Source organism: Saccopteryx leptura, chromosome 1 (genome assembly GCF_036850995.1).
Source record: "Saccopteryx leptura isolate mSacLep1 chromosome 1, mSacLep1_pri_phased_curated, whole genome shotgun sequence".
Classification (NCBI taxonomy): domain Eukaryota; kingdom Metazoa; phylum Chordata; class Mammalia; order Chiroptera; family Emballonuridae; genus Saccopteryx; species Saccopteryx leptura.
Genome location: NC_089503.1, coordinates 259,998,636 through 260,026,369, shown reverse-complemented (window position 1 = coordinate 260,026,369; position 27,734 = coordinate 259,998,636). Strand labels below are relative to the sequence as shown.

General features: G+C 48.1%; 1 protein-coding gene across 6 annotated transcripts; it reads right to left on the bottom strand.

The window, feature by feature from the left end:
- Nucleotides 1-218: 218 nt before the first annotated feature.
- On the bottom strand, nt 219-27,213 carry PGPEP1 (pyroglutamyl-peptidase I). 6 transcript variants are annotated; one of them, XM_066350287.1, is made up of 5 exons: nt 27,116-27,213; nt 24,926-24,978; nt 12,283-12,399; nt 9,331-9,563; nt 219-441 (listed from the first exon to the last, which is right to left on the bottom strand). In XM_066350287.1, the coding sequence occupies exons 1-5, from the start codon at nt 27,147-27,149 to the stop codon at nt 345-347; spliced, it is 534 nt and encodes a 177-aa protein (XP_066206384.1). In that variant the 5' UTR covers nt 27,150-27,213; the 3' UTR covers nt 219-344. The 6 variants fall into 6 exon arrangements, with proteins under 6 accessions (XP_066206384.1, XP_066206382.1, XP_066206386.1 ...); XM_066350285.1 differs by lacking the exon at nt 219-441 and adding an exon at nt 4,663-6,070; XM_066350289.1 differs by lacking the exon at nt 219-441 and adding an exon at nt 4,663-6,030.
- Nucleotides 27,214-27,734: the final 521 nt, after the last annotated feature.

Below are 27,734 nucleotides of genomic sequence, written 5' to 3'. Positions count from 1 at the left end.
CAAAGGCAGTGGGTTGTGAGGAGGGAGAACATCAGTACAGAAATCCTCTCGTTATTCATTCAGTACACTTGTAGCAACTACCACAAATCGAGCCCCAGGTCAAATATCAAGGATAGAAATTCTGGTGATTTGGGGCACCCTCTGTCCATCGATGTCTCCAGGTTGAAGATGGCTCCAGTGGATTTCAACTTCTCACAAAGACACACAAGAAATTACATATCTCAACAGATTTATTTGTCTTTGGGGTATCAAGTTTGGGGTCTCCCAGGGCCCAGCCCCCAGCAAAGTCTGGTAGACACTTCACTGCCCTGAGGCCCCAGACTTTGGGGTTTTGAACAAGGCACTCACAGGAACTCTGGGGTTATGAAGAAGCTACCCTGAGGGTGTGGGGCCCTCTGCTGGGGACAGAAGACACGGCCACCTTGGGCAGGAAAAGTTTTCCTAGAGAAAAGATAGAAACCTGAGATTTAGGAGGAGCCCTAGAAACATGCCAGGTACCCCATGGGCAGGTGGAAAGCCAACTCTGCTTCCCAGGGCCCAGGTAGGGCCTCCCCTGTTCTGGGAATTCCACAGGCCTTGGGAACAGAGCCTGCTTCAAACTAGCTCTCTCTGGGATTCCCTAGAGATAAAGTGATTGGGTCAGGAAAACTGCTCACCTCAGGCCTCATCCCTACAAATGGGCAGCCTGGAGGCCAGGGCCAACTCCTGGAAAATGGGGGCCTGTCTCTCCTCTCTGTGCCCCATTCGTATGAGGCAGGCACTTCTGTGGGTCTCTGGGCAGCTGAAGGAAAGGCTTGGGTGAGGAGAAGGAGGAGGAGAAACAGATATTTCTTGCGGAGTGGGAGGGAGAGTGTCATTCAAGGCTGGATCGAAGCTCCTTGAGGTCTGGGAGCCCCAGACACACTCAGCTTGTGACAACTGCCCCCAAAAGACTGGGCCTCTTGGCAGGTATGTTCACCATCCAGCTAGGAATTGACTTTCAAGATGTAACATTGGCATATGCCCCTCACCCCAAACAGCCATTCTGGCACGGGTCTAAGAGGGACCTGGGCCTTTAACATTCTTCTTCACCCAGCAGCAGCCCAGGCACTTACAAGGCACTTGTGCCTGGAGAAGGAACATTTCATTTGGAATATGGAAAAAAGCCCTTTTTGGCGCTTCCCAGTTCATGGATGCCATGGGTTTCATGGTCACGAGGGTTGAGGGGGCAACCTAGCACTAAGATGTCCTGCCTCTTGCCCCTATGACTACTATCAGTGCCCCATGCTGGCTGTAGTCTCAACCTTCAGGTGGAGGCCGGAGACATGGTGAATGTGGCTTTGTCCCACCATCCCCAAAGGGAAATTCTGGCTCAGACACTCTAAGGGGTGGAGAGGTAAAAGGTCAACAGTCGAGACAGTGGCAGCAAAAAAAGAGGCTGCTGTGGTGGGTCTATTTCCCCGTAGCAGTTCCCCTCCCCCACCTGGTCACCCCCAATGGGCACAGGCATATGCTGGTGCACACACCCCCCAGCTGGCCTAGCTTCCCAACAGAAACTTCTAAGATAACAGTAAGGTGCCCTGACCAGATAGCTCCATAAGCAGGGGTTGCTGGTTCGATACCCACTCAAGGCACATACAGGAAAAGATCAATGTTTCTGTCTCTTCTCTCTCTCCCTTCTTCTCCTTCTAAAAACAATCAATAAACCTTTTTTTTTTTTTAAGAAAAGATGACAATAAGGTATCTTGAATCTACTTTTCCAGCTGTCCCCCTCAGTAGGCCCTTTCTGTTCTGTAAGTTTCCATGCCAGCAACCAGCAGTGCAGCTGAAAATTATTTTCCTTGATGAAATTATTGCAATCTGATCTTCTCCCAAAGACCTGGCACTGACTAGGAAGCCATGATGTTGGCCTTTACCTGGCCTGTCTCTCCCAGTGGCCAAGGGACCTTGGCTGTTCATTGACTGGACAAAGTGAGCCAAGTGGCACCCAGCCCAGAACACCAACTTGAATTCTTCCTTCTTCCTTTCTTTTTTTTTTTTATTCATTTTAGAGAGGAGAGAGAGAGAGAGAGAGAGAGAGAGAGAGAGAGAGAGAGAAGGGGGAGGAGCAGGAAGCATCAACGCCCATATGTGCCTTGACCAGACAAATGCAGGGTTTTGAATTGGCGACCTCAGCATTCCAGGTCAACGCTTTATCCACTGTGCCACCACAGGTCAGGTCCTTCTTCCTTTCCCTTTCCCTTTCCCTTTCCCTTTCCCTTTCCCTTTCCCTTTCTCTTTCCTTTTCTTTCTCTCTCTCTCTCTCTCTCTCCTTCCTTCCTTCCTTCCTTCCTTCCTTCCTTCCTTCCTTCCTTCCTTCCTTCCTTCCTTCCTCTTTCCTTCATCTCTGTCCTATTTTTTTTCAGGCCACATACTCATGCACATACCACAGACTATCATTTTGGTGGGGAAAAGGGAGCCAAAGGAGCTGAGAAAAGAGTAAAGGTGTTAAGGTGCAAAGACTCCGGTATCTTAAACCAAACACCCAAATCCCTGTCCCTGCCCCTATTCCGCACCTCAGCACCCCCACAGGGCTCACCAGGGAGAGGACCCCCTCAACTTTCCTGTAAGACCCACCAGCATCACCGCCCCCAGCCTTTACAAACCACACCCCTCAGTGCATCTTTCCACCATTACCCACGCCACACCCACCTCTCTGGCAGCACTCTTCTCCCCGCCTGACAAGCTGGGCCCATTTCACAGGCCCATCCTTTTGTTCTACTCTGCACACCCAATCTGAGACTGAATATGATAAGGGAGAGGAATGGGACCTGGTCCCCATTTCTCACACAAGAACATTTTAGTCTGTGACCCAACAAGTGCAGACAGACATATGGAGTGAATGGATGAGTTTACCCCAAAAGAATACATTTAAAAAAAGTTTTTTTAAGTTAGAGAGAGAGAGAAGGACAGACAGGGACAGACAGACAGGAAAGGAGAGAGGTGAGAAACATCATCTCATAGTTGTGGCACCTTAGTTGTTTGTTGATTGCTTTCTCATATGTGCCTTGACTGGGGGACTCCAGTCAAGCCAGTGACCCCTTGCTCAAGCCAGCAACCTTTGGGCTCAAGCCAGTGATTGTGGGGGCATTTCTATGATCCTACGCTCAAGCCGTCAACCTCACACTCAGGCTGGTGAGCCTGCATTCAAGCCGGTGACCTTGGGGTTTTAAACCTGGGTCCTCAGCATCTTAGGCCGATGTTCTATCCATTGTGCCACTGACTGACTGGCTAGGCAAGATTTAAAAATTTACAACAGGAAAATAAAATGTTGGCAGGGAGTGAGTGAAATATTCAATGGCTGTCTGATTAAATAAAAATGGCCTAAATGTTCTGTATCATGGACAAAGACAGAATTCCAGCTCCACTTGAGGAAATTGAAAACAAATGCAGGAACACAAAAATGACATGCACACATTTGACAATGATCAGACAATAAGTTACATTTCTAAGTTGCTAGACTTTAAAGAAAGAGGTGAAATAAGAATAAAAGAAAGATGAAAATGTGGCATTTGGATTTTTTTTTGTATTTTTTTTTCTGAAGTTGGAAACAGGGAGGCAGTCAGACAGACTCCCACATGCGCCTGACCGGGATCCACCTGGCATGCCCACCAGGGGGCGACGCTCTGCCCATCTGGGGCATTGCTCTGTTGTAACCAGAGCCATTCTAGTGCCTGAGGCAGAGACCATAGAGCCATCCCCAGTTCCTAGGCCAACTTTGCTCCAATGGAGCCTTGGCTGCGGGAGGGGAAGAGAGAGACAGAGAGGAAGGAGAGGGGGAGGGGTGGAGAAGCAGATGGGCTCTTCTCTTGTGTGCCCTGGCCGGGAATTGAACCCGGGACTCCTGCACGCCAGGCCAAAGCTCTACCACTGAGCCAACCGGCCAGGGCCGAAAATGTGGCATTTGGGGAGGATGTGTTTGGGTTCCTGTGGCTGTCTGGCTAAGCTTGGATCTGGCTCACCTCCAATTCTCACCCCCTCCCCACCTTGCCTAGATTTATTTTCTCCTCAGAGCCTCAATGATCAGACCTTTGGGGAACAGACCTAGATGGAGCTTGATGCTGTTGTGAGTAGAACCTCTGCGGAACTCCCTGTCCTTGAGCCCCATCACATTCAAAAGAGCCACAACTTCTGCTCACAGAAACCAGTGGAGGGAGCAGATGCAATGACATCCCCAGATTTCTCAGGAGATCACAAACTCAGACTGGGGACATGGAGGGGGCATTTCTGGCAAAGGGAGGATTGGCACAGAGAGGGAAGCAGAGGACCAATCGTTTCAATCTACTGGCCACAGTCCACACCCACTGCCAAGCATCCACCTGAAGTCTTCCACCTGTGCCCACTTTCGTCTTCTAAGCCCAGGACTCAGAAAATGCCTTTAACTCAGAAACCCATCATCCCAGTTCTCAATCAACATAGGCACTCAGCAGAGGCAGGAACCGTTCCAGCAATCTGAGCAGGAGGGAAAGAGGGTGAATATTTAAGAAAACAGAATAAAAATCTCAACTGTTTAAAAACAAAAATTGCATGCTGGGAAAACGATGTGATCCGGTACAGGATCCAATTCCAGCATGCTTCACACTTTGGAAAATGATAAAACCACACATTCTCAAAAATCAAAAAAAGAAAAAGAATACTTCAAAACTTGTCTTTTTCTCAATTGACTTCATGGTTGCTGCTGCTGTCCTTTCCTTCTGACAGTGTCAAGGTCCAGATGAATTTAGTTGCCTCCTGGGAAATGTCACTCTTATCCCTGGCTGGTAAGTTCAAAGTCACCAGGGAGGAAGATAAAAATTTACTCCTGTATCTGGTGTCTCCAAAAACCATCTACACAAAAGCCTGCTGGCTGCCCACTGCCTTCCTGCTCCAATGCGCCAACACACATGGAGCTCAGCAAACTCTAGCCCTCAGGCCCTGCTTTGCACCCCCCCCCCAAGAAAAACAAGAAGCTGGTCCCTAGCACCAAAGCTGGGGAAATCCAGGCCAGATGTGGGGTAGGTTTGGAGCTGCTACAAATTTTTCCATATTAAAAAAAGTCAAGTGCATGTCAAAATGACAGAGTCTGCTTTCCCACCGATGGCCCCTACTCCAAGAGCTCACAGCTCGGTGCTGAAAGGGTCAGCCAACCCTTTCCATCCCCTGAGGCAGCAGATCCCTCTCCCCTGTGGTCTGCTAAGGGCCCTGCCTCTCCACTTCAGGCAAGGGGGCCTCAGTGCCAGTCCCCAAACAAAGATGTAGATCCAGTTTTCGAGGTAGAAGGCAGAAGGAGCTGCACCCCAGGAAAAAGAAAAGACACTTCTGTTGTTGGCTAAAGCCTGCATTTTAACCAAAGGGAATATAAATTACTCTGTGCCCAAACTAGCACTATTGTTTTTAAAAAGAGAATGAGAATTAAAAGAGAAAGACAGAAAGAAAGTCATGCTATATCCCAAGGCAGTCCTTTCTGAGACTATCCAAGTTGTTGGGGCAAGGATCAGGGCAGAGTCTTTGAGAGCCTTTTAAGTTTGGGCCAAACCAGTCACGGGATGGAGGAAACTCCGAAATCCTTTCAGCAGAAACCTTAAAAAGCAGATACACAGGCGGTCCCAATCGTGGAATTGCAGTGCAGAGATTCAGGATTCTTTGCAGAAATTTGCTCCCAAAGGCCTCCCAGACATCATGGCTACTTCCTCAGATGCAAAGGGAAACTGAGAAAAAATCTTCAGCCACCTCCTGCAAATCAATCAGAGCTTTTGCAGAGAAAAAGGAAGAGGAGGTATGTGAATTGAAATATTTTATCCAAATCAGATCCCCAGCTGAAAGGTTTGTCTTTTCCTGTGGTCTCTGATGGAGCGATGTCTTGAAAAGCCTGAGTAGCTCTCAGTGTTTGTGGCAACAGTTGATTTTGTCTTCTGACTGCTCCAGGACACCCAACATCTCCTCAATGATGGCCCGCAGTGCCCTGCCCAGCTGGTCTGCGTTGTATGGCTTGCCCAATGGAGGCACGTGGACAAAGGCTGAGCGGCCATGACTCTGGTACAGAGAGGTGTAGTAGGTGAAGTCGCAGAGGTACCTAAGCCGCAGGGCATAGGAGGCAGGAGGGGGATCAAAACATGGTCAGCCTCGATCCAAAATCCCCACAAGACACCCAACCTCACCAGAAATCCTCAAAAGAAAAGGAAGACTGCTTCTCACTCCCCACGCTGGCAAAAATGAAAAAACCTAACTCCCAGGGCTGGTATATATGTGGAAGAGTAGGCAGTATGAGATGATGCTAGCAGGGATGTAAATTGCCCCAGAGGAAGGCAATTTGGTAGGCTAGAAAAATTATAAATGCACAGTCTTTACAAACTGATAGTTCCAGTTTTTAGAATCTACCTTCAAGGACCCTGGCCCAGTAGCTCCGTTGGTTAGAGCATCGTCCCTACACACCAGGTGCAGGTTCAATCCCAGATCAGGGGCACATACAAGAATCAACCAATGAATGCATAAATAAGTGAAAAAACAGCCCTGGCCTGTTGGCTCAGCAGTAGACCATCGACTGGGCATGTGGAAGTCCTGGGTTCAATTTCCAGTCAGAGCACACAAAAGAGGTGACCATCTGCTTCTCCCCCTACTCCCCCTTTTCTCTCTCTTCCCCTACCACAGCCATGGCTTGACTGATTCAAGCACATAGGCCTGGGGTGCTGAGAATGGCTCTGTTGAGCCTCTGACTCAGGCACTAAAAATAGCTTGGTTGTGAGTGGCCCCAGATGGGCACAGCATTGACCCCAGATGGGGGTTACCAGGTGGATCCTGGTTGGGATACATATGGAAATCTGTCTCTGTATCTCCCCTACTCTCATTTTAAAAAAAAAGTGGATCAACAAATTGATGTTTCTCTCTGTCTCTGTCCCTTCCTCTCTCTCTAATGATCAATCAATAAATTTTTTTTAAAAACCCACTTTATAGAATCTAGCTTCAGGAGCCATCTGCACATGTGCACAAGAAAGATTAATAAGGCGTTCACTGCAGTGTTCTGTATGACAGCAGGGGAACAGGAAGCAACCTGCTAGGGTCTTGATGTTTGCGTCCCTCCCAAACACAGAAAATTCATACATTAGAAAGCCCTTACTCCTAGTGTGATGGTATTAAGAGGTAGGGTTATTGTCCTATAAAAGAGACCCCAGAGCCTGACTGGGAGGTGGCTCTGTGGATAGAGCGTTGGACTGGGATGTGGAGGATCCAGGTTCGAGACCCCAAGGTCGCCAGCTTGAGTGCGGGCTCATCTGGTTTGAGCAAAGCTCACCAGCTTGGACCCAAGGTCGCTGGCTCCAGCAAGAGGTTACTCAGTCTGCTGAAGGCCCACAGTCAAGGCACATATGAGAAAGCAATCAATGAACAACTAAGGTGTCACAACGAAAAACTAATGATTGATGCTTTTCATCTCTCTCCATTCCTGTCTGCCTGTCCCTATCTATCCCTTTCTCTGACTCTCTCTGTCTCTGTATTAAAAAAAAAAAAAAATAGACCCCAGAGAGAAATTTTGCTTCTCTCACCGTGTAAGGACATAGCGAGAATCCAGCCATCTGGAAGAGGGCCTTCCTCAGAACACAACCATGCTGGCCCCTTGATCTAGAACTTCCCAGCCTCCAGAACTGTGAGCAATACATTTCTGTTGTTTATACCCCCCCCCCCAGTTGCTGGTATTTTTCTATAGCAGCTCAAACAGACTAAGATACAACTTAAAGGTCCAGTGACAGAAGATGGCTTAATAAACTCTGGTTTACCCACATGGTAGAACACTGTGCAGTGATTCACAAGGCCTGTGGTATATCCAGAGGAAGACAGAGAACCCTCTAAGACCAGTCACGTGTCCATAAGTAAAACGGAGGAAGGTGATACTCAGGAAAATCCATGACATGTAACACCATCCACATAAAAGCAAAGCTAAACAGGACAGAATCCTAAAGCAGCATGCCAAGTGCTCTATTTCTATATATGTATGAAAACATGTAGGTGATAGGAGGTTTCATAACTTAAGCCTCTGGTTTAACAGAGGGATCAGTAGGGGGAAGGAGAGAGGGCAAGAGAATTTTTCACAACGGAAACAGAACATATTCCAGAATTATCTGTGTAACTTAAAAAACTAGTTTTAAAAAGAGAATAATAAATTCAGTCACTCTTACATTCAGTCAGCTAATTTTGTCACCTGCTGCCTTTGGGCTGGAGACATATAAGAAGTGTTGAGAAATCAAGGCGCTCAGCACTAAGAGGGAGTAGAACAGAGGACACAACTTGGTCTGGGAGGTTGAGGACACATGTTAGAGTTGAGACCTGAAAGAGGCTTTATCAGAGGGAGGCAAGTTTGCATAGAGGCCACAACAAGTGCAAAGGCCCTGAGGCTAGAGTGAGATTGGTGTGTTTGAGGGACAGGAGGAAGCTGGTTTGTGGGTCTGGAGTACAGTGGGTAAGGAGAAACTGGAGGCAGATGAGGGTGAAGAGTGGGTAAGGGCCAGACCACATAGCATCTGGGGATGGTGGAGAGAGACTGGGATTTACTCTAGGTACGGTGGAAGCTTTAGGAGGGATTATGCACAGAAGGGACAAAATCTGACTTAAATCTATAAAAGACCTTGTAATAGTTTCCCTCCCAACTTCATGCTCACCCAGAACCTTAGAATGAGACCTTATTTGGATATGGGGGTTTACAGATGTAATTAGGAAAGATGAAGTCACGTTGGACTAGGGTGGGTCCTAAACTCAATGACTGGTGTCCCTATAAGAAGGCCATATGAAAACAGAGGCAGAGATTGGGGGGATCCATCTACAAGCCAAGGAACACAAAGGGTTGCTGGCAGCCACCACAGGTCAGGAGAGAGGCAGGGAGCAGATTCTCCCTCAGAGCCTTAAGAAAGAGCAAACCTTGCCAACACATTTTTCTTGGACTTCTAGCCTCCAGAACTGGGAGAGAATAAATTTCTGTTGTCCTAAGCCACCTGGTTTATGGTTTTGTTATAGCAGCCACAGGAAGCTAATATAGAAATAGACCACTTAGAGGAGGACTGTCAGGGTTGGGGCAGAGGTAGCAGGGACACCAGTGAGTTGGCAGGAGCAGTGTCCAGGTGGGTGATGGCAAGGGCCTGGATGGGGAAAGTGGACAGATCCATATGTAAGGAGTTCTGGAAGCAGAATTAGTGGGACCTGTAAAGTGTATATAGTTTACTCTGTGGCTTATTCATGGTGAATGCTCAGCTCACAGAGGTCAAAGTCAACACACTTGGCTTATTCAATACCAGCCTGGGCCTGTAGAAAATGGAAACCCCTGTTCACACCCATTCCAAGGTACCCTACCTGCCGGCATCTTGCGAGATGGTCACTGACACATCCAGGCCCAGTGTGGTGACCCTCTTACATACAGCATCCATGTCGATGATAGAGTCAATACTTTCAGGCCCATCCTCCACGCAGCACTGGGAGCCCGGGCAAAAGCGGCAGTTGTCCAGCCCTTTGTAGCCCTTGTTGTGGCCGCACTTTTCCAGTGTGACTGTGGTCGCCATGCCTGACACACCCACATGTACCACTAGCTGCAGACAGACAGGCAGAGTTAACAGGCTCTATTTATGGGACTAGAGGACTCCTCAGGTCAAGGAGAGGGTGGTATCCTCACTAGGCTCTACCCGGGATTACACTGTTTCTGACCTCTTCCGATTTTTTTTAAAGATTTTATTTATTCATTTTAGAGAGGAGAGAGGGAGAAAGAGAGAAAGAAGGGGGAAGGAGCGGGAAGCATCTACTCCCATATGTGCATTGACCAAGCAAGCCCAGGGTTTCAAACAGGTGACCTCAGAGTTACAGGTTGATGTTTTATCCACTGTGTCACCACAGGTCAGGCCTGTTTCTGACCTCTTGCTGCTGGAATAGACCCTATTCTCACTGTTGCCGAAAGTTATGCCAAGTGAAACATGCAAGGATGTTCCTTGAAGCTTTTTTTTTTTTTTTTTTTTTTACAGAGACAGAGAGAGAGTCAGAGGGATAGAAAGGGACAGACAGACAGGAATGGAGACAGATGAGAAGCATCAATCATTAGTTTTTCGTTGCGCTTTGCGACTTCTTAGTTGTTCATTGATTGCCTTCTCATATGTGCCTTGACTGCGGGCCTTCAGCAGACCGAGAAACCCCTTGCTGGAGCCAGCGACCCTGGGTCCAAGCTGGTGAGTTTTTGCTCAAGCCAGATGAGCCCATGCTCAAGCTGGCGACCTCGGGGTCTCGAACCTGGGTCCTTCCACATCCCAGTCCAATGCTCTATCCACTGCGCCACCGCCTGGTCAGGCCCTTGAAGCTTTTTAATACCTTTTAGTATAATCAAATACTGGGAACAATGTAATTAGCCATTTGTGGGGGTTGGCTAAATAAATTATGAACTACTATGTAGCTGTTAAAATGCCCAAAGCAGTTCTATAAGGAATGATCTTCAAGACATATTGCCAAATGCAAAAGACAAGATATAACTTCTAGGAATCTAGTCTAATAATAATCAAAGATGCCTAACTGATGGCGGTGCAGTGGAGAGAGTGTTGACCTGGGACACTGAGGTCCCAGGTTCGAAACCCCAAGGTCACCAGGATCATTGGCTTGAGTGCAGGCTCACCAGCTTGAGTGCAGGATCATCAAAATGACCCCACGGTCACTGCCTTGAGCCCAAAGGTCACTGGCTTAAAGTCCAAGATCACTGGCTTGAGCAAGGAGTTACTGGCTTGGCTTGAGCCTCCCCACTCCATCAAGGCATGTATGAGAAGAAATCAATGAACAACTAAAATGATGCAACTATGAGTTGATGTGTCTCATTTCTCTCCCTTCCTGTCTCTCTCTCTTTCTTTCTCTCTCTCTCTCTCTCTCTCACACACACACACATACACAAATCAGGGATGTAATAATATTTCAATACTTCAGGGTTATTTATAAAAATTAGAAAGAGCCCTGGCCGGTTGGCTCAGCGGTAGAGCGTCGGCCTGGCGTGCGGGGGACCCAGGTTCGATTCCCGGCCAGGGCACATAGGAGAAGCGCCCATTTGCTTCTTTACCCCCACCCCCTCCTTCCTCTCTGTCTCTCCCTTCCCCTCCCGCAGCCAAGGCTCCATTGGAGCAAAGATGGCCTGGGCGCTGGGGATGGCTCCTTGGCCTCTGCCCCAGGCGCTAGAGTGGCTCTGGTCGCGGCAGAGCAACGCCCCGGAGGGGCAGAGCATCGCCCCCTGGTGGGCAGAGTGTGGCCCCTGGTAGGCGTGCCGGGTGGATCCCGGTCGGGCACATGCGGGAGTCTGTCTGACTGTCTCTCCCCGTTTCCAGCTTAAAAAAAAAAAAAAAAAATTAGAAAGAATGTGGAAACAAGTGGCATGCCCAATAATAAGAGAATGGTTATATTAATTACTAAAAATTACCCAACAATTAAAATAGTGTTTAGGGAGAAATTTTTTTTTAATATTTTACTTATTCATTTTTAGAGAGAAAGGAGAGAGAGAGAGAAGTGGGGAGGTGTAGGAAGCATCAACTCCCATATATGCCCTGACCAGGCAAAAGCCCAGGGTTTTGAACTGGTGACCTCAGCATTCCCAGGCTGATGCTTTATTCACTGAGCCACCACAGGTCAGGCCTGTTTAGGGAGAATTTTTAATGACCTAAGTGATAAAATACTTATAAAATATTTATAAAAAGCATGATAACAAATGGAATACAGTTTAACTTCAACTATCAATTATTGGTGTTTATGCTTATACACAGAAGGAGCACAGTAAGAAAATATGTGAACATTTAAAATATAGGCAGTAATGGGCCACATGTGGCTATTGAGCACTTGACACGTGGCTGGTACAAATTGAGATGTACAGTCAAGTGTAAAACATGTCTGATTTTGTAGATTGGGCACAAGCAAATGTAAAATGTCTCATTAGTAACTTTTTAAAATGTTGATTACCGCATTTCCCCATGTATAAGATGCACCTATTTTAAAAAATTTGGGGTCTAAAAACTGAGTGCATCTTATAATACAGTGGTTGTAGATTTTTTTACTTGCATTTCCTGCTTTTTCGTGTGGATGAGGAGTTGTATGAATTTTATGATGAATAAAACTTGAGTTCAATAACTTTAATACATTTCTTTTAAAATTTCAGGCCCCCAAATTAAGGTGCATCTTATACATGGGGAAATATGGTATATGTGATCAAAAGAGGAACAAAGCCACACAAATCATCCCAGTGGGCCGCCCACCTGCAAACCCTGATAAGGAAGCACCTGCCTTTGCCCCACTCACCTGTGGGCTATGCTTCTCCCACAGGGCGGGGATGAGCCTCTGGACCGTCTGGTACTCAACTGGAATCTCATACACGTGTAGGTCCACACTGTCACCAAGCCCCAGCTTCTCTAGCTCCTAAATGCGAGAGGAGAGGGAGTGTCATGGCATTAGGTGAGGGCTGCAGAGACAACCCTCAGAAAACAGCAGGTTTCCTGACTCTGGGCACAGTGGGTAGGCAGGTGTTCTGGTCCACCCTAAAGCTGTTCCCTCGTCCCCTTCCCCACCCACTCTTCTCGAACTCCTTCTGCAGGTCCATGAGTGGCAGAGGTCTGATGGCTACAGCCTCTGGAGCTAGGCTCTCAGGTCTGAACCCTACCTGTGTGACCTTGGGCACATTACGCATCCTCTCTGAACCTCAGTCTTTTCATCTGTAAAATGGGGATAAAAACATACTTACCTCACACGGTGGTTATAAGAATGAAGTGAACTAAGAGTTCCAAGCAATGTTCAAATAATGTTGTCTACTATTAGTACTATTTTTGTTGTTATTACACTTTCCCCTCTATTATACCTGATAAGAATTATCTATAGACTTGCTGCATGGTACATAGCAGAATAGGGAGCCTATAACCATCTTGGTCATGAGGTCATTTAAAAACATTATGAGTTACAGGCCCTGGCCAGTTGACTCAGTGGTAGAGCATCGGCCTGGCGTGCGGAAGTCCCGGGTTCGATTCCCAGCCAGGGCACACAGGAGAAGCGCCCATCTGCTTCTCCACCCTTCCCCCTCTCCTTCCTCTCTGTCTCTTTCTTCCCCTCCCGCAGCCAAGGCTCTATTGGAGCAAAGATGGCCCAGGCACTGGGGATGGCTCCTTGGCCTCTGCCCCAGGCGCTAGAGTGGCTCTGGTCGCAATAGAGCGATGCCCCGGAGGGGCAGAGCATCACCCCCTGGTGGGCAGAGCGTCGCCCCCTGGTGGGCGTGCCGGGTGGATCCCGGTCGGGCGCATGCGGGAGTCTGTCTGACTGTCTCTCCCGCTTCCAACTTCAGAAAAATACAAAAAAAAAACCACAAAAAAACCCATTATGAGTTACATACAAACATGGGCTATGGATTACTGCATGCACACTTTTCTTGGGAAACACCAATGCTTTCCACCAGCGGGCTGCCTGTTAACTCCATGCAGGCAAAGCCTACCACCTGGCTGGCCCAAAGCACAGTACAGAACCAGATTTGCTGGAGGGACAGTGATCCTGACAGCCTGGCACCCAGAGGCAAGCAGAGATATTTGGGGATGAAGATTTCAGCTCCGCATGAAAATCTAGGCATTCTTCACAGTAAAATTAATACTCCAATTAATGATGACCAGTAAGGCTTTTCACATCATTCTCAGGTCTCATGCAGTAATTTGAAAATGCTACCACTGGTGGATGTTATCCAGCTCTGTGGGCGGGTCCCACAGAGTGAAGCATTTGTGTGACTGGTCTTGCTGGATCTGCCATAGGTGAGTTCTTGCATCTCCTGCAGTGGCTTCAGGATTTCCTCATCCAGTCGCCTTGACCTTGCTATCCATGCTGTTCCAACTCTGCACCGATCACTGCAGTTTATTCTGGAGAGTATCTGACACTTGAACAAGCAGGTCCCTTCTCACTGACAGATAATTTCAAATTGCTCCCCAAAGAGGGTGCATCAGGTCACCCAGAAATAAGGACACCTGGAAGATGAGTGGGGCATAATGGGTATGTATAGATGGACGGAGACTCTCAAATGCCAACACTAGGAACTGTAACTCCTTTCTTCTCGCCAAGTCTGGTGACATATGGAACCAGGAAGGACCCCAGAGAAATACCACAGCTGGACATTTGAAGGCAGAGTACAGAGTACACACCTGCACCCCAAACACTGGAGCACAGGAGGCTGCAGAAAGCTGCTGGAACAGATGGCTGGAGGGAGTTATGTTTTTGTGTGAAATTGATTTAAAACATTAAAAAAAATTTTATTGATTGATTTTAGCAAGAGAGGAAGGGAGAGGGGGAGAGAGACAGAAACATTGATCTGTTCCTGTATATACCCTGACCAGGGATCGAACTGGCAACCTCTGCACTTTGGGACAATGCTCCAACAAATGGAGTCAACTGGCCAAGGCCACATATACATCTTGTTCCTTCCCTTTTCCATGCTGCATAATATTCCATATTGGGCCCGTGGCTGGATGTCTCTGGCAGAGTGTCCGCCCAGCTTGTGAATGTCCCAGATTCAATTCCCAGTCAGGGCACACAGAAGAAGCGCCCATCTGCTTCTCCACCTCTCCCTCTCTTGCTTCTTTCACTCTCTCTTCCCCTCCTGCAGCCAAGGCTTGATTGGAGCAAGTTGGCTGTGGGTGCTGAAGATGGCTCTATGGCCTTCACCTTAGGCACTAAGAAGAGCTTGGTTGCTGAGCAACAGAACATTCCAAATGGGCAGAGCATCGCCCCCTAATGGGCTTGCTGGGTGGATCCCAGTCAGGGTACAGGTGGGAGTCTGTCTCTTTGCCTCCCCTCCTCTCACTGAATAAATAATAATAATAATAATAATAATAATAATATTCCATCTTGGAAACTAGTTGTCATGATTTAAATGTTCCCCTATACAGGAATACTTAAATGGATTCCAATTTTCCTCAATTAAAAGCTATGCTGCAGCAAACATCCTTGTGCATATTTCTTGCACAATGTTGAGACATAAAAGGCATTAAGTGGTCGTGGTCTTGCTGCAGTGCAAGATCAGTACCTCTTTACAAGCAAGTGATGCTGTCAAATCAAAGATGCTTTCTGACCTCAGACTCAGAACACCCTAGAGACAGAGGAAAAACTTCAGGATTTATAAATGAATCTTCAAGCTCTATTCCCAAGAGGAGACCCACTGAGCTGTTTTCTGTCTTTTTATTTTTTATTTTATTTATTTATTTTTTTTGTATTTTTCCGAAGCTGGAAACGGGGAGGCAGACAGACAGACTCCCACATGTGCTCGACCAGGATCCACCCGGCATGCCCACCAGGGGGCAATGCTCTGCCCATCTTGGGGCATCACTCTGCCGCAGTCAGAGCCATTCTAGCGCCTGAGGCAGAGGCCACAGAGCCATCCTCAGCGCCCGGGCAAACTTTGCTCCAGTGGAGCCTTGGCTGCGGGAGGGGAAGAGAGAGACAGAAAGGAAGGAGAGGGGGAGGGGTGGAGAAGCAGATGGGTGCTTCTCCTGTGTGCCCTGGCCGGGAATCGAACCCGGGATTACTGCACACCAGGCCGACGCTCTACCACTGAGCCAACCGGCCAGGGCTTTTCTGTCTTTTTAAAAATTATTATTCAGTGAGAGGAGGGAAGGCCAAAGAGAAAGAGAGAGAGAGAGAAGTGGGAAGGGGAGGGGTGGAGAAGCAGATGGTCGCTTCTCCTGTGTGCCCTGGCCAGGAACCGAACCTGGGACATCCATACACTGGGCCGATGCGCTACCACTGAGCCAACTGACCAGGGCCACATTTTTGTCTTAAAAACAAATTCAGCCTGACCAGGCGGTGGCGCAGTGGATAGAGCGTCGGACTGGGATGCCAAGGACCCAGGTTTGAGACCCCCAGGTCACCAGCTTCAGCGTGGGCTCATCTGGTTTGAGCAAAAGCTCACCAGCTTGGACCCAAGGTCGCTGGCTCGAGCAAGGGGTTACTCGGTCTGCTGAAGGCCCATGATCAAGGCACATATGAGAAAGCAATCAACGAACAACTAAGATTGCAATGCGCAATGAAAAACTAATGATTGATGCTTCTCATCTCTCTTCGTTCCTGTCTGTCTGTCCCTGTCTATCCCTCTCTCTGATTCTCTGTCTCTGAAAAAAACAAAAACAAAACAAAACAAAAACAAATTCAATGAGCCCTGGCCGAATGGCTCTATTGGTTGGAGCACTGTCCTGAAGTGCAGGGGTTGCCAGTTTGATCCCTGGTCAGAACACATACAGCAGGGGTCGGGAACCTATAGCTCATGAGCCAGATGTGGCTCTTTTGATGGCTGCATCTGGCTCGCAGACAAATCTTTAATAAAAAAAATAATAACGTTAAAAATATAAAACAGCCCTGGCCGGTTGGCTCAGCGGTAGAGCGTCGGCCTAGCATGCGGAGGATCCGGGTTCGATTCCCGGCCAGGGCACACAGGAGAAGCGCCCATTTGCTTCTCCACCCCTCCGCCGCGCTTTCCTCTCTGTCTCTCTCTTCCCCTCCCGCAGCCAAGGCTCCATTGGAGCAAAGATGGCCTGGGCGCTGGGGATAGCTCTGTGGCCTCTGCCTCAGGCGCTAGAGTGGCTCTGGTCGCAACATGGCGACGCCCAGGGTAGGCAGAGCATCGCCCCCTGGTGGGCAGAGCTTCGCCCCTGGTGGGCGTGCCGGGTGGATCCCGGTCGGGCGCATGCGGGAGTCTGTCTGACTGTCTCTCCCTGTTTCCAGCTTCAGAAAAATGAAAAAAATATATATATATAAAACATTCTCATGTATTATAATCCATTCATTTCCTACCGCTCCTGTTCATGATTGCGGGTGGCTGGAGCCAATCATAGCTGTCCTCCGGGACAACACCAAATTTTTATTGGATAATGCATAATGTACAGGGGTCGTTGTATGGCTCTCATGGAATTACATTTTAAAATATGTGGCATTCATGGCTCTCTCAGCCAAAAAGTTTCCCGACCCCTGACATACAGGAACAGATTTATGTTCCTGTCTCTCCTTTCTCTCTCTCCCTCTCTTCCTTCTTCTCTCGCTAAAATCAATTTTTAAAATTCAATAAGCCACAGTAGGTGGTGGCACAGTGGATAGAACGTCGGCCTGGGATGCAGAGGACCCAGGTTTGAAAGCCCAAGATTGCCAACTTGAGCACAGGCTCATCAGCTTAAGTGTGGGCTCATTAGAGTGAGTGCGAGTCCCTGGCTTGAGAGTGGGATCATACACCTGACCCCATGATTGCTGGCTTAACCCCAAAGGTCGCTGTTTATGCCCAATGTTGCTGGCTTGAGCAAGGAGTCATTGGCTCAGCTGGAGGCCCCCCCCCCCAGTTAAGGCACATATGAGAAAGCAATCAATGAACAACTAAGGTTCTGCAACAAAGAATTGATGCATCTCATTTCACTCCCTTCCTGTCTGTCTTTCTGTCTGCCTCTGTCTCTGTCTCTCTCGCTGGAAAAAAGACAAAATAATTTCCTGAGGTTTTGCCTGACCAGGTGGTCGTGCAGTGGATAGAGCGTTGGACTGGGATGTGGAGGACCCAGGTTTGAAACCCTAAGGTTGCCAGCTTGAGCGTGGGCTCATCTGGTTTGAGCAAGGTTCACCACCTTGAGCCCAATGTCACTGGCTTGAGCAAGGGGTCACTCGGTCTCCTGTAGACCCCGGTCAAGGCACATATGAGAAAGCAATCAATGAACAACTAAGGTGCTGCAACGAAGAATTGATGCTTCTCATCTTTCTCCCTTCCTGTCTGTTTGTCCCTATCTGTTCCTGTCTCTGTCACACACACAAAAAAAATTTCAGTGAGGCTCCAGCTGGGTGGTTCAGTGGATGAAGTGTTGACCTCACGTGCCAGAGGTCACAGCTTCAACCCCCACCAGGGCACATACAATAGGCAATCAATGAGTACACAATTAAATGGAACAACTAAGTGAAATGAGTTAATGCTTCTCTCTGTCTCCCCTCTCCTTCCCCTCTCAAATCAATGAAAAAAGAAAGAACAAATTCAATGACACCAAATACAGATAACATAAGAAAAATAGAGAAATTATACTCCATAAAAATAAAAAACTTTAGCCTGACCAGGCAGTGGCATAGTGGATAGTGTCGAACTGGGATGCGGAGGACCCAGGTTCGAGACCCAGAGGTCGCCAGCTTGAGCGTGGGCTCATCTGGTTTGAGCAAAAGCTCACCAGCTTGGACCCAAGGTCGCTGGCTCAAGCAAGGGGTTACTTGGTCTGCTGAAGGCCCACGGTCAAGGCACATATGAGAAAGCAATCAATGAACAACTAAGGTGTCACAACAAAAAGCTAATGATTGATGCTTCTCATCTCTCTTCGTTCCTGTCTGTCTGTCCCTATCTATCCCTCTCTCTGACTCTCTCTCTGTCTCTGTAAAAATAAATAAATAAATAAATAAATAAAAACTTTAGTGCAAAGGGCACAGTCAACATAGTGAAATGAGAGAAAATATTTGCAAATCACATACTTGACAAGGCCTTAATATCTAGAATATATAAAAAATGCCTACAACTCAATACCAAAACAACAAAAAAGCTAACCCCATTTTAGACCAAGCAAAGGACATGAATAAACATTTCTGCAAAAAAGATATACAAATGACCAATAATATACACATGAAGAGATGCTCAACATGATTAGTCATTAGAGAAATGAAAATAAAAAGCACAGTGAGATACCACCTCATACCCACACATCCATCAGAACAGCTATTTTTCTTTTAATTAAAAAAAATAATAAGTCTTGGTGAGGATGTGGAGAAATCAGAAACCTTTGGTGGCTCTGGCCAGTTGGGTCAGGGGTAGAGCATCAGCTGGGCGTGTGGAAGTCCCAGGTTCAATTCCTGGTCAAGGTACACAGGAGAAGCACCCATCTGCTTCTCTTCCTTTCTTTCTCTCTCCCCTCCTACAGCCAAGGCTCAATTGGAGCAAGCTGGCCCTGGGTGCTGAGGATGGCTCCATGGCCTCCATCCACCTCAGATGCTAAGAGTTTGGTTGCTGAGCAACAGAGCAATGCCCCAGATGGACAGAGCATCACCCCTTAGTGGACTCGCCCAGTGGATCCTGGTCGAGGTGTATCCCGGAGTCTGTCTCTACCTCCCCTCCACTCACTGAATAAAAAAAGGAAAAAAAAAGAAACATCGTGCACTATGGCGTGTGGTGGGAATCTGAAATGGGGCAGCTGCTATGGAAAACAGTATGGCCATTCCTCAAAAATATTAAATATGTAATTAGCACATGATCCAGCAATTCCATGTTTAGTTACATCCCTGAAAGATTTGAAAAAGACAACAGATATCTGTATACCTCTGTTCACATATTCTGCATTATTCAGAATAGCCAAAAGCTGAAAAAAACACACATATCCACCACTCGATGAATGGATTAACAAAATGCAGTATATACATATGTAGAATATTATTAAGCCTTAAAAAAAAAATTCTGGGCAATATTTGAGATCTTGCTCCTTGACATATAGGGTCAGTTTGGTTCAAATAAACTCATAAAAATTCTCTTTAAAAAAAAAAAAAAGAGAGCCCTGGCCGGATAGTTTGGTTGGTTAGAGTTTGTCCCAAAGTGCAAACGTTGCCAGTTGGTTCCCCAGTCAGGGCACATGTTCCTGTGTCTTTCTCTCTCCCTCCACCTCTCTCTAAAATCAATAAAATAAATAAGTAAGTAAATAAAAAGAAAAGAAATCCTGACACGTGCTACAACGTGGATGAACCTTGCAGACATCATGCTGAGTGAAATAAGCAAGTTACAAAAGGACAAATACTTATATGAGGTCCCTACAATAGTCTGATTTAGAGGCAGAAAGTAGATGGTACATGCCAGGGTTTGGGAGAGGGGCAGCACTGGGGAGTCAGTGTTTAGTGGGGACAGAGTTTCATTTGGGAAGATGAACACGTTCTAGAGATGGTGATGGTGATGACAGCACCACAATGTGAATGTACCTAATGCCACTAAACTGAACACTGAAAATGCTTAAGAGGTAAATTTTACATTATATATATTTTACCAGAATAAATAATGACTTAGAAGTCAAGAAAAAAATTTTAAATTAGTCTTATCTTTTTATCTATTTCTCTCGAGAAAAAGTCAATGTAATACAACGTTAACATTTGGGGAATCTGGGCATGAAGACTACTTTGCATTATTCTTATATTTTTTCAAAAAACTTTTAGTTATGCCTGACCTGTGGTGGCGCAGTGGATAAAGTGTCAACCTGAAAATGCTGAGGTCGCCGGTTCGAAACCCTGGGCTTGCCTGGTCAAGGCACATATGGGAGTTGATGCTTCCAGCTCCTCCCCCCCATCTCTCTCTGTCTCTCTTCTCTCTCTCTCCCTCTGTCTCTCCCTCTCCTCTCCAAAAATGAATAATAAAAAAAAAACCTTTTAGTTAAATGGGGATAAAGATGGTTACTTCTTCTGCCTGCAGGGCGGGGAGAAGTCTCCAGCGAAGGTTCTATCTTGGCATTGGGTGTCATCTCATCTATCCTTATACCCCACCAACCACAACCCCATTTGTTCTTACCCTCTTGCTCTCCACTGTTTGAAATTATCCTGTCCCACCCTGTGTCTTCATCCTGTGGCCCTGGCAGTCTTTTCTGGCAACAGAAAATAGGTTTAAAGGCTGGAAATGAAAAGGATCCATCTCTCAGGCTAAGTGGGGACTTAAAAGGATCGTCTCTATTTGTTCAGAGTTTCAGTCAGGAAGTTGTCCCAAACTGAGCCCCTAACAAATCCAAGCAAGTCAATTTGGTGGCATCACCTCTAAGGGCTGAAAGACCAAGGATGCTGCTAATTTGATTAGTGACCAATCCAATTCAAGGAATCCTCTCTGGGGAAGAGAAACCCTTCCAGTGGCCACCGTGACATGTGATGTGTCAAGGCTGGACGTCCCGCTCTGGTGGCAACCCTCCCTACACACCCTCTCTGCCCACTTCTCCCATGAACGCCACTTGCCCATGTCATCTTAGTGGTAGGAAATGAGCTGGAAACCTTAGAACGAGTTACCACTTGACCTAAGCTTTTCTCCTCTTGTTCTCTGGGTGCCCACCTACGCCTCTCCAACTGGGGAAAAAAACCTAAACTATGCAAACCACCATCAAAGAATATGCACACACCTTGAAGCCAGCAGACCCACAGCGAGGTACCTACCTATTCTCAAAGGGCCTGAAGGGAGTGTCACTGCTGCTCTATTCTTAGGGAGAAACCCCTGAAGTCCTCAAATGCCAATGTCAATGGGAGGAGAGGGTAAATCAGGAAAAGTGCCACAGCCATCCCAAAGCAGGCTGGTCAAAAGTAACAGGCACACTTGGGTACAGAGGCTGGGCCATACATTCAAGACCAAGCAAAACTCTTCTATGGCGACTGAGCTCAGGATGGCAGTTGTCCCTGGGGTAGAATAGAGAGGCTGGAAGGAACATTCTGGGTGGATGACAATGTTCTCTATTGGAGACATGGGCATAAATACTTTTCTTCTAAGTGATAGGAACACTGACGACCAGTACATGTTACTTTATGCAAATTATTCCCAAATTTAAAAAGGGGAATGGAATCTGACTGGTGGTGGTGTAGTGGATACAGCATTGACCTGGGACACCGAGGACCCAGATTCAAAACTCTGAGGTCCCTGGCTTGAGCAGGCATCATTGGCTCAGCTGGAGCCCCTCAGTCAAGGCACATATGAAAAGCAATCAATGAACAAGTGATGCAACTATGAGTTGATGCTTCTCATCTCTCTCCCTTGTTCCCATTCCCCACCCCACCAAGAAAAGGGCAATGGAGGTCAAAGAGCAGCTATGATGTTCATCTGAAGTTATGAGGAGTGGTTGACCCATAATCTTTTTTTTTAATGTATATTTTATTGATTCTTTTTAGAGAGAGGAAGGGAGAGAGAGAGAGAAATAGGAACATAACTCTGCTCCTGTATGTGCCCTGACCGAGAATCAAACAGGGAACCTCTGTGCTTCGGGATGACGCTCCAACCAACTGAGCTATCCAGCCAGGGCTGACCCATAATCTTGCTAAATTCTTTACCTCTGAACACTTTCTGTTCCAATAGGACCAACTGGGACTCCTGGGGGCAGGCAGCACACCCCAAGTCCCACAACAATCTGAGCATACTCCATGAACTCCATGAAAGGAAGGCAATGGGCTGGGTGCCCAGATGGTGCATTGTCTATACCGTGTCTACCTGACAAGACTGCCACTTGGACGCATCTGACTGATTCCCTTGACCCCACAACAAAGACCCCCTTTGTTCCCTGGTTAATATCCTTAGCAGGTCTGTCTAGACTCACTGTGGCAGTAATTGTTCTATAATGTCACCAAGACCTGTGACCCAGCTCCTCACTTGCTTAGGCAGGGAATGCTCAAGACGGCCCCAAACCAGGGGCCCTTGACACCTACACCTACCTGGGCCTCCTAGCAAGAGAGACACGCAGTTGGTGTCCCATGCCATCTGGGAGAGACAGGACATATGAAAAATGTAGTCTATCCTGCAAGACGTGCTGAAGAGCACCATGCTGGGGAAAGACCAAAGTGGGGGATCACCCCTCAATTCCCCAGGACTCCCACCTCCTGATACGGCTGGTGGAAGTTCACCCAGGGCTGAAGAAGAAAGGTTACAGAAAGAAAGGGGAAAGAAGGACAAAGACAGAGAGAGATGGAGTAGGAAAGGAAGAGAGACACAGAGAGACTGAGAGAGACTCTCAGAGAGGCCAAGAAAAATAAAGAGATAGAAAAAAAGAGAAACAGAGATATAGAGATATTAAAAAGGAGAGACACAGCCTGACCTGTGGTGGTGCAGTGGATAAAGCATCGACCTGGAAATGCTGAGGTCGCCGGTTCGAAACCCTGGGCTTGCCTGGTCAAGGCACATATGGGAGTTGATGCTTCCAGCTCCTCCCCCCTTCTCTCTACCTCTCTCTCTCCTCTCTAAAAATGAATAAATAAAAAATAAAGAAAAATAAAAAAGGAGAGACACAGATTAAGACAGAGAAAGAGACAGAAGGGGAGAGAGGAGAGAGAGAGATAGGAAGAGAAAAGAGACAGACAGAGAAAGAAGTTAGCTAGTTCCTGAGAGAAAATGAGGGGTTCCTTCTACAGATCACAACTTGGGCTTCTGAAAAATCAGTTGGGACAGCAAAGGACGCTGCTCATTCTGTGTAACCAAACCCCCTTACTCAGAGTCAAGTGACAGACATCAGCTGCTCCTGCAACTTGAGTCTGGACCACACCAAGCACACTCAAGTCTATTTTCTTGAGGTATGCATTTGACCTGTCCAACAGTTGCACTCTTTTCACAGGCAAACCTGCTTTATCCCAGTCAACTAAAAAGCACCCACGGCAGCTGCAAGCAACCCCTGGGTGGATCATGCAGATGACCCCGGAGGAGCACAACTCCACTGACACGGCATTCTAGCCTAGGCAAGACTCACCTGTAGTGGCAATAAAGTCAATAGAGGGGTTTACACCTTGGGGAAGGGGGGTTTGGCAGCGATGGGTACAAGGGTTCTAAAACGAGAAAGAATGGGAAGGGGCTGGAATGTTTTAAATCTTGATTCGTACGCAGGTGATGCACAGATGCGCCTGAATATGAGCACAGGCATTCAGGGGATATCCATACCACTCTAGTTTTTGTTTTTTCTAATGTTAACAATCAGATCTGGGCAGGTTAGTGTCTTTAGTTGGGTAATGATGGAAAGTCTTTTCTTGTTTCACAAACTTGGGGAAGAAAATTTGAAAGTCTTCCAGAGGCAAAGTCTGGAGAGATGAGTGACTAAAACAGAAGGGGTATTTCCCCTCAGGGAGCAGGATAAAAAGCAGCCACCCCCGCCCTCCATCCAAGTCCCAAAGCTGGGGGGGGGGGGATTTCCAAAGATTATTTAATTGATTTTTCTCCTATTTAGATGCAGATCATCGTGTCTGGGGCCCAGGAATTCAGACACATGGCTTTGTGTCCACTCAGCCCCGTGAAGGCTCCAGTCTGAAACTTGCACAAAGCCAGACACACACGTCTTCAGAAACATGCTGTTTCCTTTTTGTCTGGGGCTCCAGGGAGCGGGTGCTATGAGGAAGGCCTTGAGCTTGCTCCCATCTGCAGAGTCCTGGGGAGCCCATCTCTCTGTCCCACTCACAAAATGGTGTGGAAAAAAAAAGAAAGATATTTGAGGACTGGAGTAGGGGGGTGATAAAATGGTGGGGACTCCAACTAGGGGTTGACTCATCAAAGTTTCAACTTGGATTTTTATCCAAATTCAGATCTCTGGAATAGAAAGCAGGATATGCTTTAAATCAAGCAGCTAATGGGCTAGGATTAATACAAATTTGGCTCTGGGCTCTGCAGATCTGATTTACACTTGATCTTAGCCAAAAGGCCGAGAAGTGATGCAGATCTGATTTATATAAGGAGAAAATGTTCTCTCTCTCTACCCATTGTTCCCTAGTCTGTTCCTCCAAATGCCCCATCTGACAAAGAAACTGGAAGGCTCAATGGCTGACACGCTGCTCAATACAGCGGGAAAGACCCCCGCACAATATGCAGCCTTCTCTTCTAGAGAGGGTCACGGCACACCCCCTCTACAAGGTTAATATATCCCCCAATATCCCTGCCAGGTTCTCCCAAAACCTGGCTGGGGCAATGCTACTCTGGTTTTTTGGCTGTGTGATTTCAGATAATTCTCTTCAGGCCTCAGTTTCCTCATCCATAAGGTGGGTGCAGGTTCTCAACACACATAAGCTACAGAGGTTGCTAACTGGGAAGATGTACACATCACACTGAAATATTTCACAGGAAGCTTCACGAGAGAGGTTCTAGTTGTAGATTCCTTCCTTTCTTTGGTGCCAAATATTGCCAGCGGGAGCTCAGCCCCAAGACTGATTCCTACCCTTCGTATCAAGTTACCTGGACTGCAATCCAGCTGGCGTTCACGGTGTGCTCCCCAAAAGGACCAAACCCTAGAAAAAAAAAAGCAAAAGCAGCATGTCACTGCAGGTGGTCAGGCTGCTGCCTCCACCAGGGAGAACAGAGCAGGGAGCTACAGGAGCAGCTGTGCCCTGGGACAATGTTGGGAGCCTGTCCTGAGTTCTGGGGCACACAAAGTAGTGCTCCAGAACTGCCCCCTACTTGTCTGCTCTTAAGTTGTGTGTCCTTTTCTGTCCTTATTTTCATGTGACTTTTGTGCCCAACAAAAGGCCAGTGGCTTCCTTTTGCCCCAGAAAAGGCTAGTCTTGCTTCCTTCTCAGCTTCCTCCCCTGTCCTTGACCCAGTGTACAATTATTTTTATCCCTGTCTTCCTGCAGGGCCTCTCCCCCACTCAGAAAATGCAGGGGGCTGTAGGTGCTTCATGAGTTACCACTAAATGAAGAATGGCCCTTAAAGGACACATGTGGGTGTCTCCCAGGCCAGGTTGTCCCAATACCATCCTACCACCCTCTTCCTCACTTGGTAATACTCCAGCCTCATTTACAAACCAAGACAGTCAGTTGGAAATGTGCTAAGTGTTCTGCGCGCACTGTGGCATTCAGCCTCACTCCATCCCCTTTCAGGAACGGGTGTTTCCTGGGACCGTTTTTTTTTTTTTTTAATTTTTATTTTATTTATTCATTTTAGAGAGGAGAGAGAGAGAAAGGGGGGAGGTGCAGGAAGCATCAACTCCCGTATGTGCCCTGACCAGGCAGGTGCAGGGTTTTGAACTGGCAACCTCAGCGTTCCAGTTCAACGCTTTATCCACTGTGCCACCACAGGTCAGGCCCCTGGGCCCATTTTATAGGAGCTGAACTGAGGCCCAGAGAGGTAAAGCCAGCTGTCCAAGGTCACACAGCGAGAAGACGAAAGAGCTGAGATTCAAACACAGATGCATGAATCCATGACTTCCCTCTTCTCGTTACCATGTCACCTGCCTAAAAAAAATAAACATCTCCAAGACAGGCTGCCCTGGAAGTGTGGTTCACTCCAGTTGGGCTGAGGGGCCCAAGCAGTGTCAAGGGAAGACACTGGGAAGAATGTTGTGCCTTGGAACAGCTGGGCCCCCTCTCCCGAGCTCAGTCAGGACCTCTTCACTTCCTCCATCTCCTGGCATGAACTGAGAAGTCCCAACTCCGACACTTACAGACAGGGTGATCTCTGTGAGCCTAAGTTTCCCCCTCTGCAACACGGAGACAGTTAAGGTGTTGTGAACTCATGCAAGGAAAATGCCCAGTCTGATATAGGAGGGCTTCAAGGGGGTGGTGACCCTCCCCCCAATTACACGCACCTGTTAGGTGGCATCTTCACCTTTCCTGGGAACTCCATCCAGGATCAGCCCCGGCCACAGAATAACTGTGTGAACCTTAGCTGGATTTCCCACTGGGACTATTCCAGAAAGTGAGTCAAAATGACCCTCAGCCACATTCCTGGCAGAAGTTGACGCCTACATGGTCCTGAGGCGAGTCTCCTCCAGAAGGTAGTTAGTTTAGGGGAGTTGGTGACAGTGGGGGCCGGACTCACCCACAGACAGCCCGGGAAGAAAATATTTTGAAAAAGATGGTCCCTAGGACAATTAATTGGGAGAGTGGCCAGGCACCCGAGATCCCCTGAGCTCCACTGAGCTCCACCTGTCCTGCCTTGTGGTGGAGCGGCCCCTATTAGCGCTGGATAGGGAGCACTAGCCGTCAGAAGGTTCATCTATCACCGGTACAGTGCCTGCCCTCAAATAGACCTTTGTCCCCTGGGGCCGAGGGTGGGGACAGGCCCTACCTTGGGAGGGACAGGGAGGAGGAATCCAGTCCAGGGCATCCGCCGGGCAGACAGAACAGGGCAGGTGCCCGGGGGGTCACTGTGTCTACCAGTGGAAAGAAGGACGCCAGAGGAGCCTGCTCAGCGCGGGGTACTTGACTGGTCCCCCACGACATTGCCTGTCTGGACCCTGACACTGGGACAACAGGGGCGCCCCCTTCTCCACTTTCTACGTTGAACGGACCGAGCTGAGCTCCCGTTGGCAATGACATCTTTCATAACGTGGCACGACTTCCAACACCTGCCTGACCCGGGCAACCGCGCCCCACCCACGGCCACCGCCCACCCCCAGCCCCCGCCGCCGCCATCAGTGCGTACCCGTCACCACCACCGCCTTCCGGGGCTGCTCCATGGCGTTCGGGTTGCGCCTTAGACTCGCTAGAGTATGGACTGGCGCTTTCTACGCTGCCGAGGCCCGGCCCCCAGCCACGCCCCGGTCCCGCCCATGCCCCAGCCACGTTCACGCCCCTGGCCCCGCCCCGCCCCGCTCGGCGTGCGCGCCCCCGGGGCCCGAGACGCATGCATGTGCGAACCGACGCCGGGAGGTCAACTCAGGGACGCCTGGTTGCCCCCTCTACCATCCTCAGTTTCCCCACTTGTAATATGGAGACAGTTCTTCCCGTAGGGTGTGGCCGCCTGAACTCACTGAATCAGGCTCTGGGGATGAGCTTGGTCACTTATTCCGTAAGTGTTCATTGACTGCCTGCGTGAATAATCGGGGGTCCCCACTCTTTCCTGTGAGCAAGATTTGTTCATCCCGTTTTACAGATGAGGAACCTGAGGCACAATTCTGCAGGCCTCTCGGCTAGAGCCTCCTGGGGTCACAGAAGTAACATTTAGGCCAGGAGGCTGTGCTAGGGAACAAACAGTTGCTTACCGGAAGGTTCTCTGCAGTCATTTATGTTACTAAGGAGGCTGATGTGACCCAGAGAGCTCA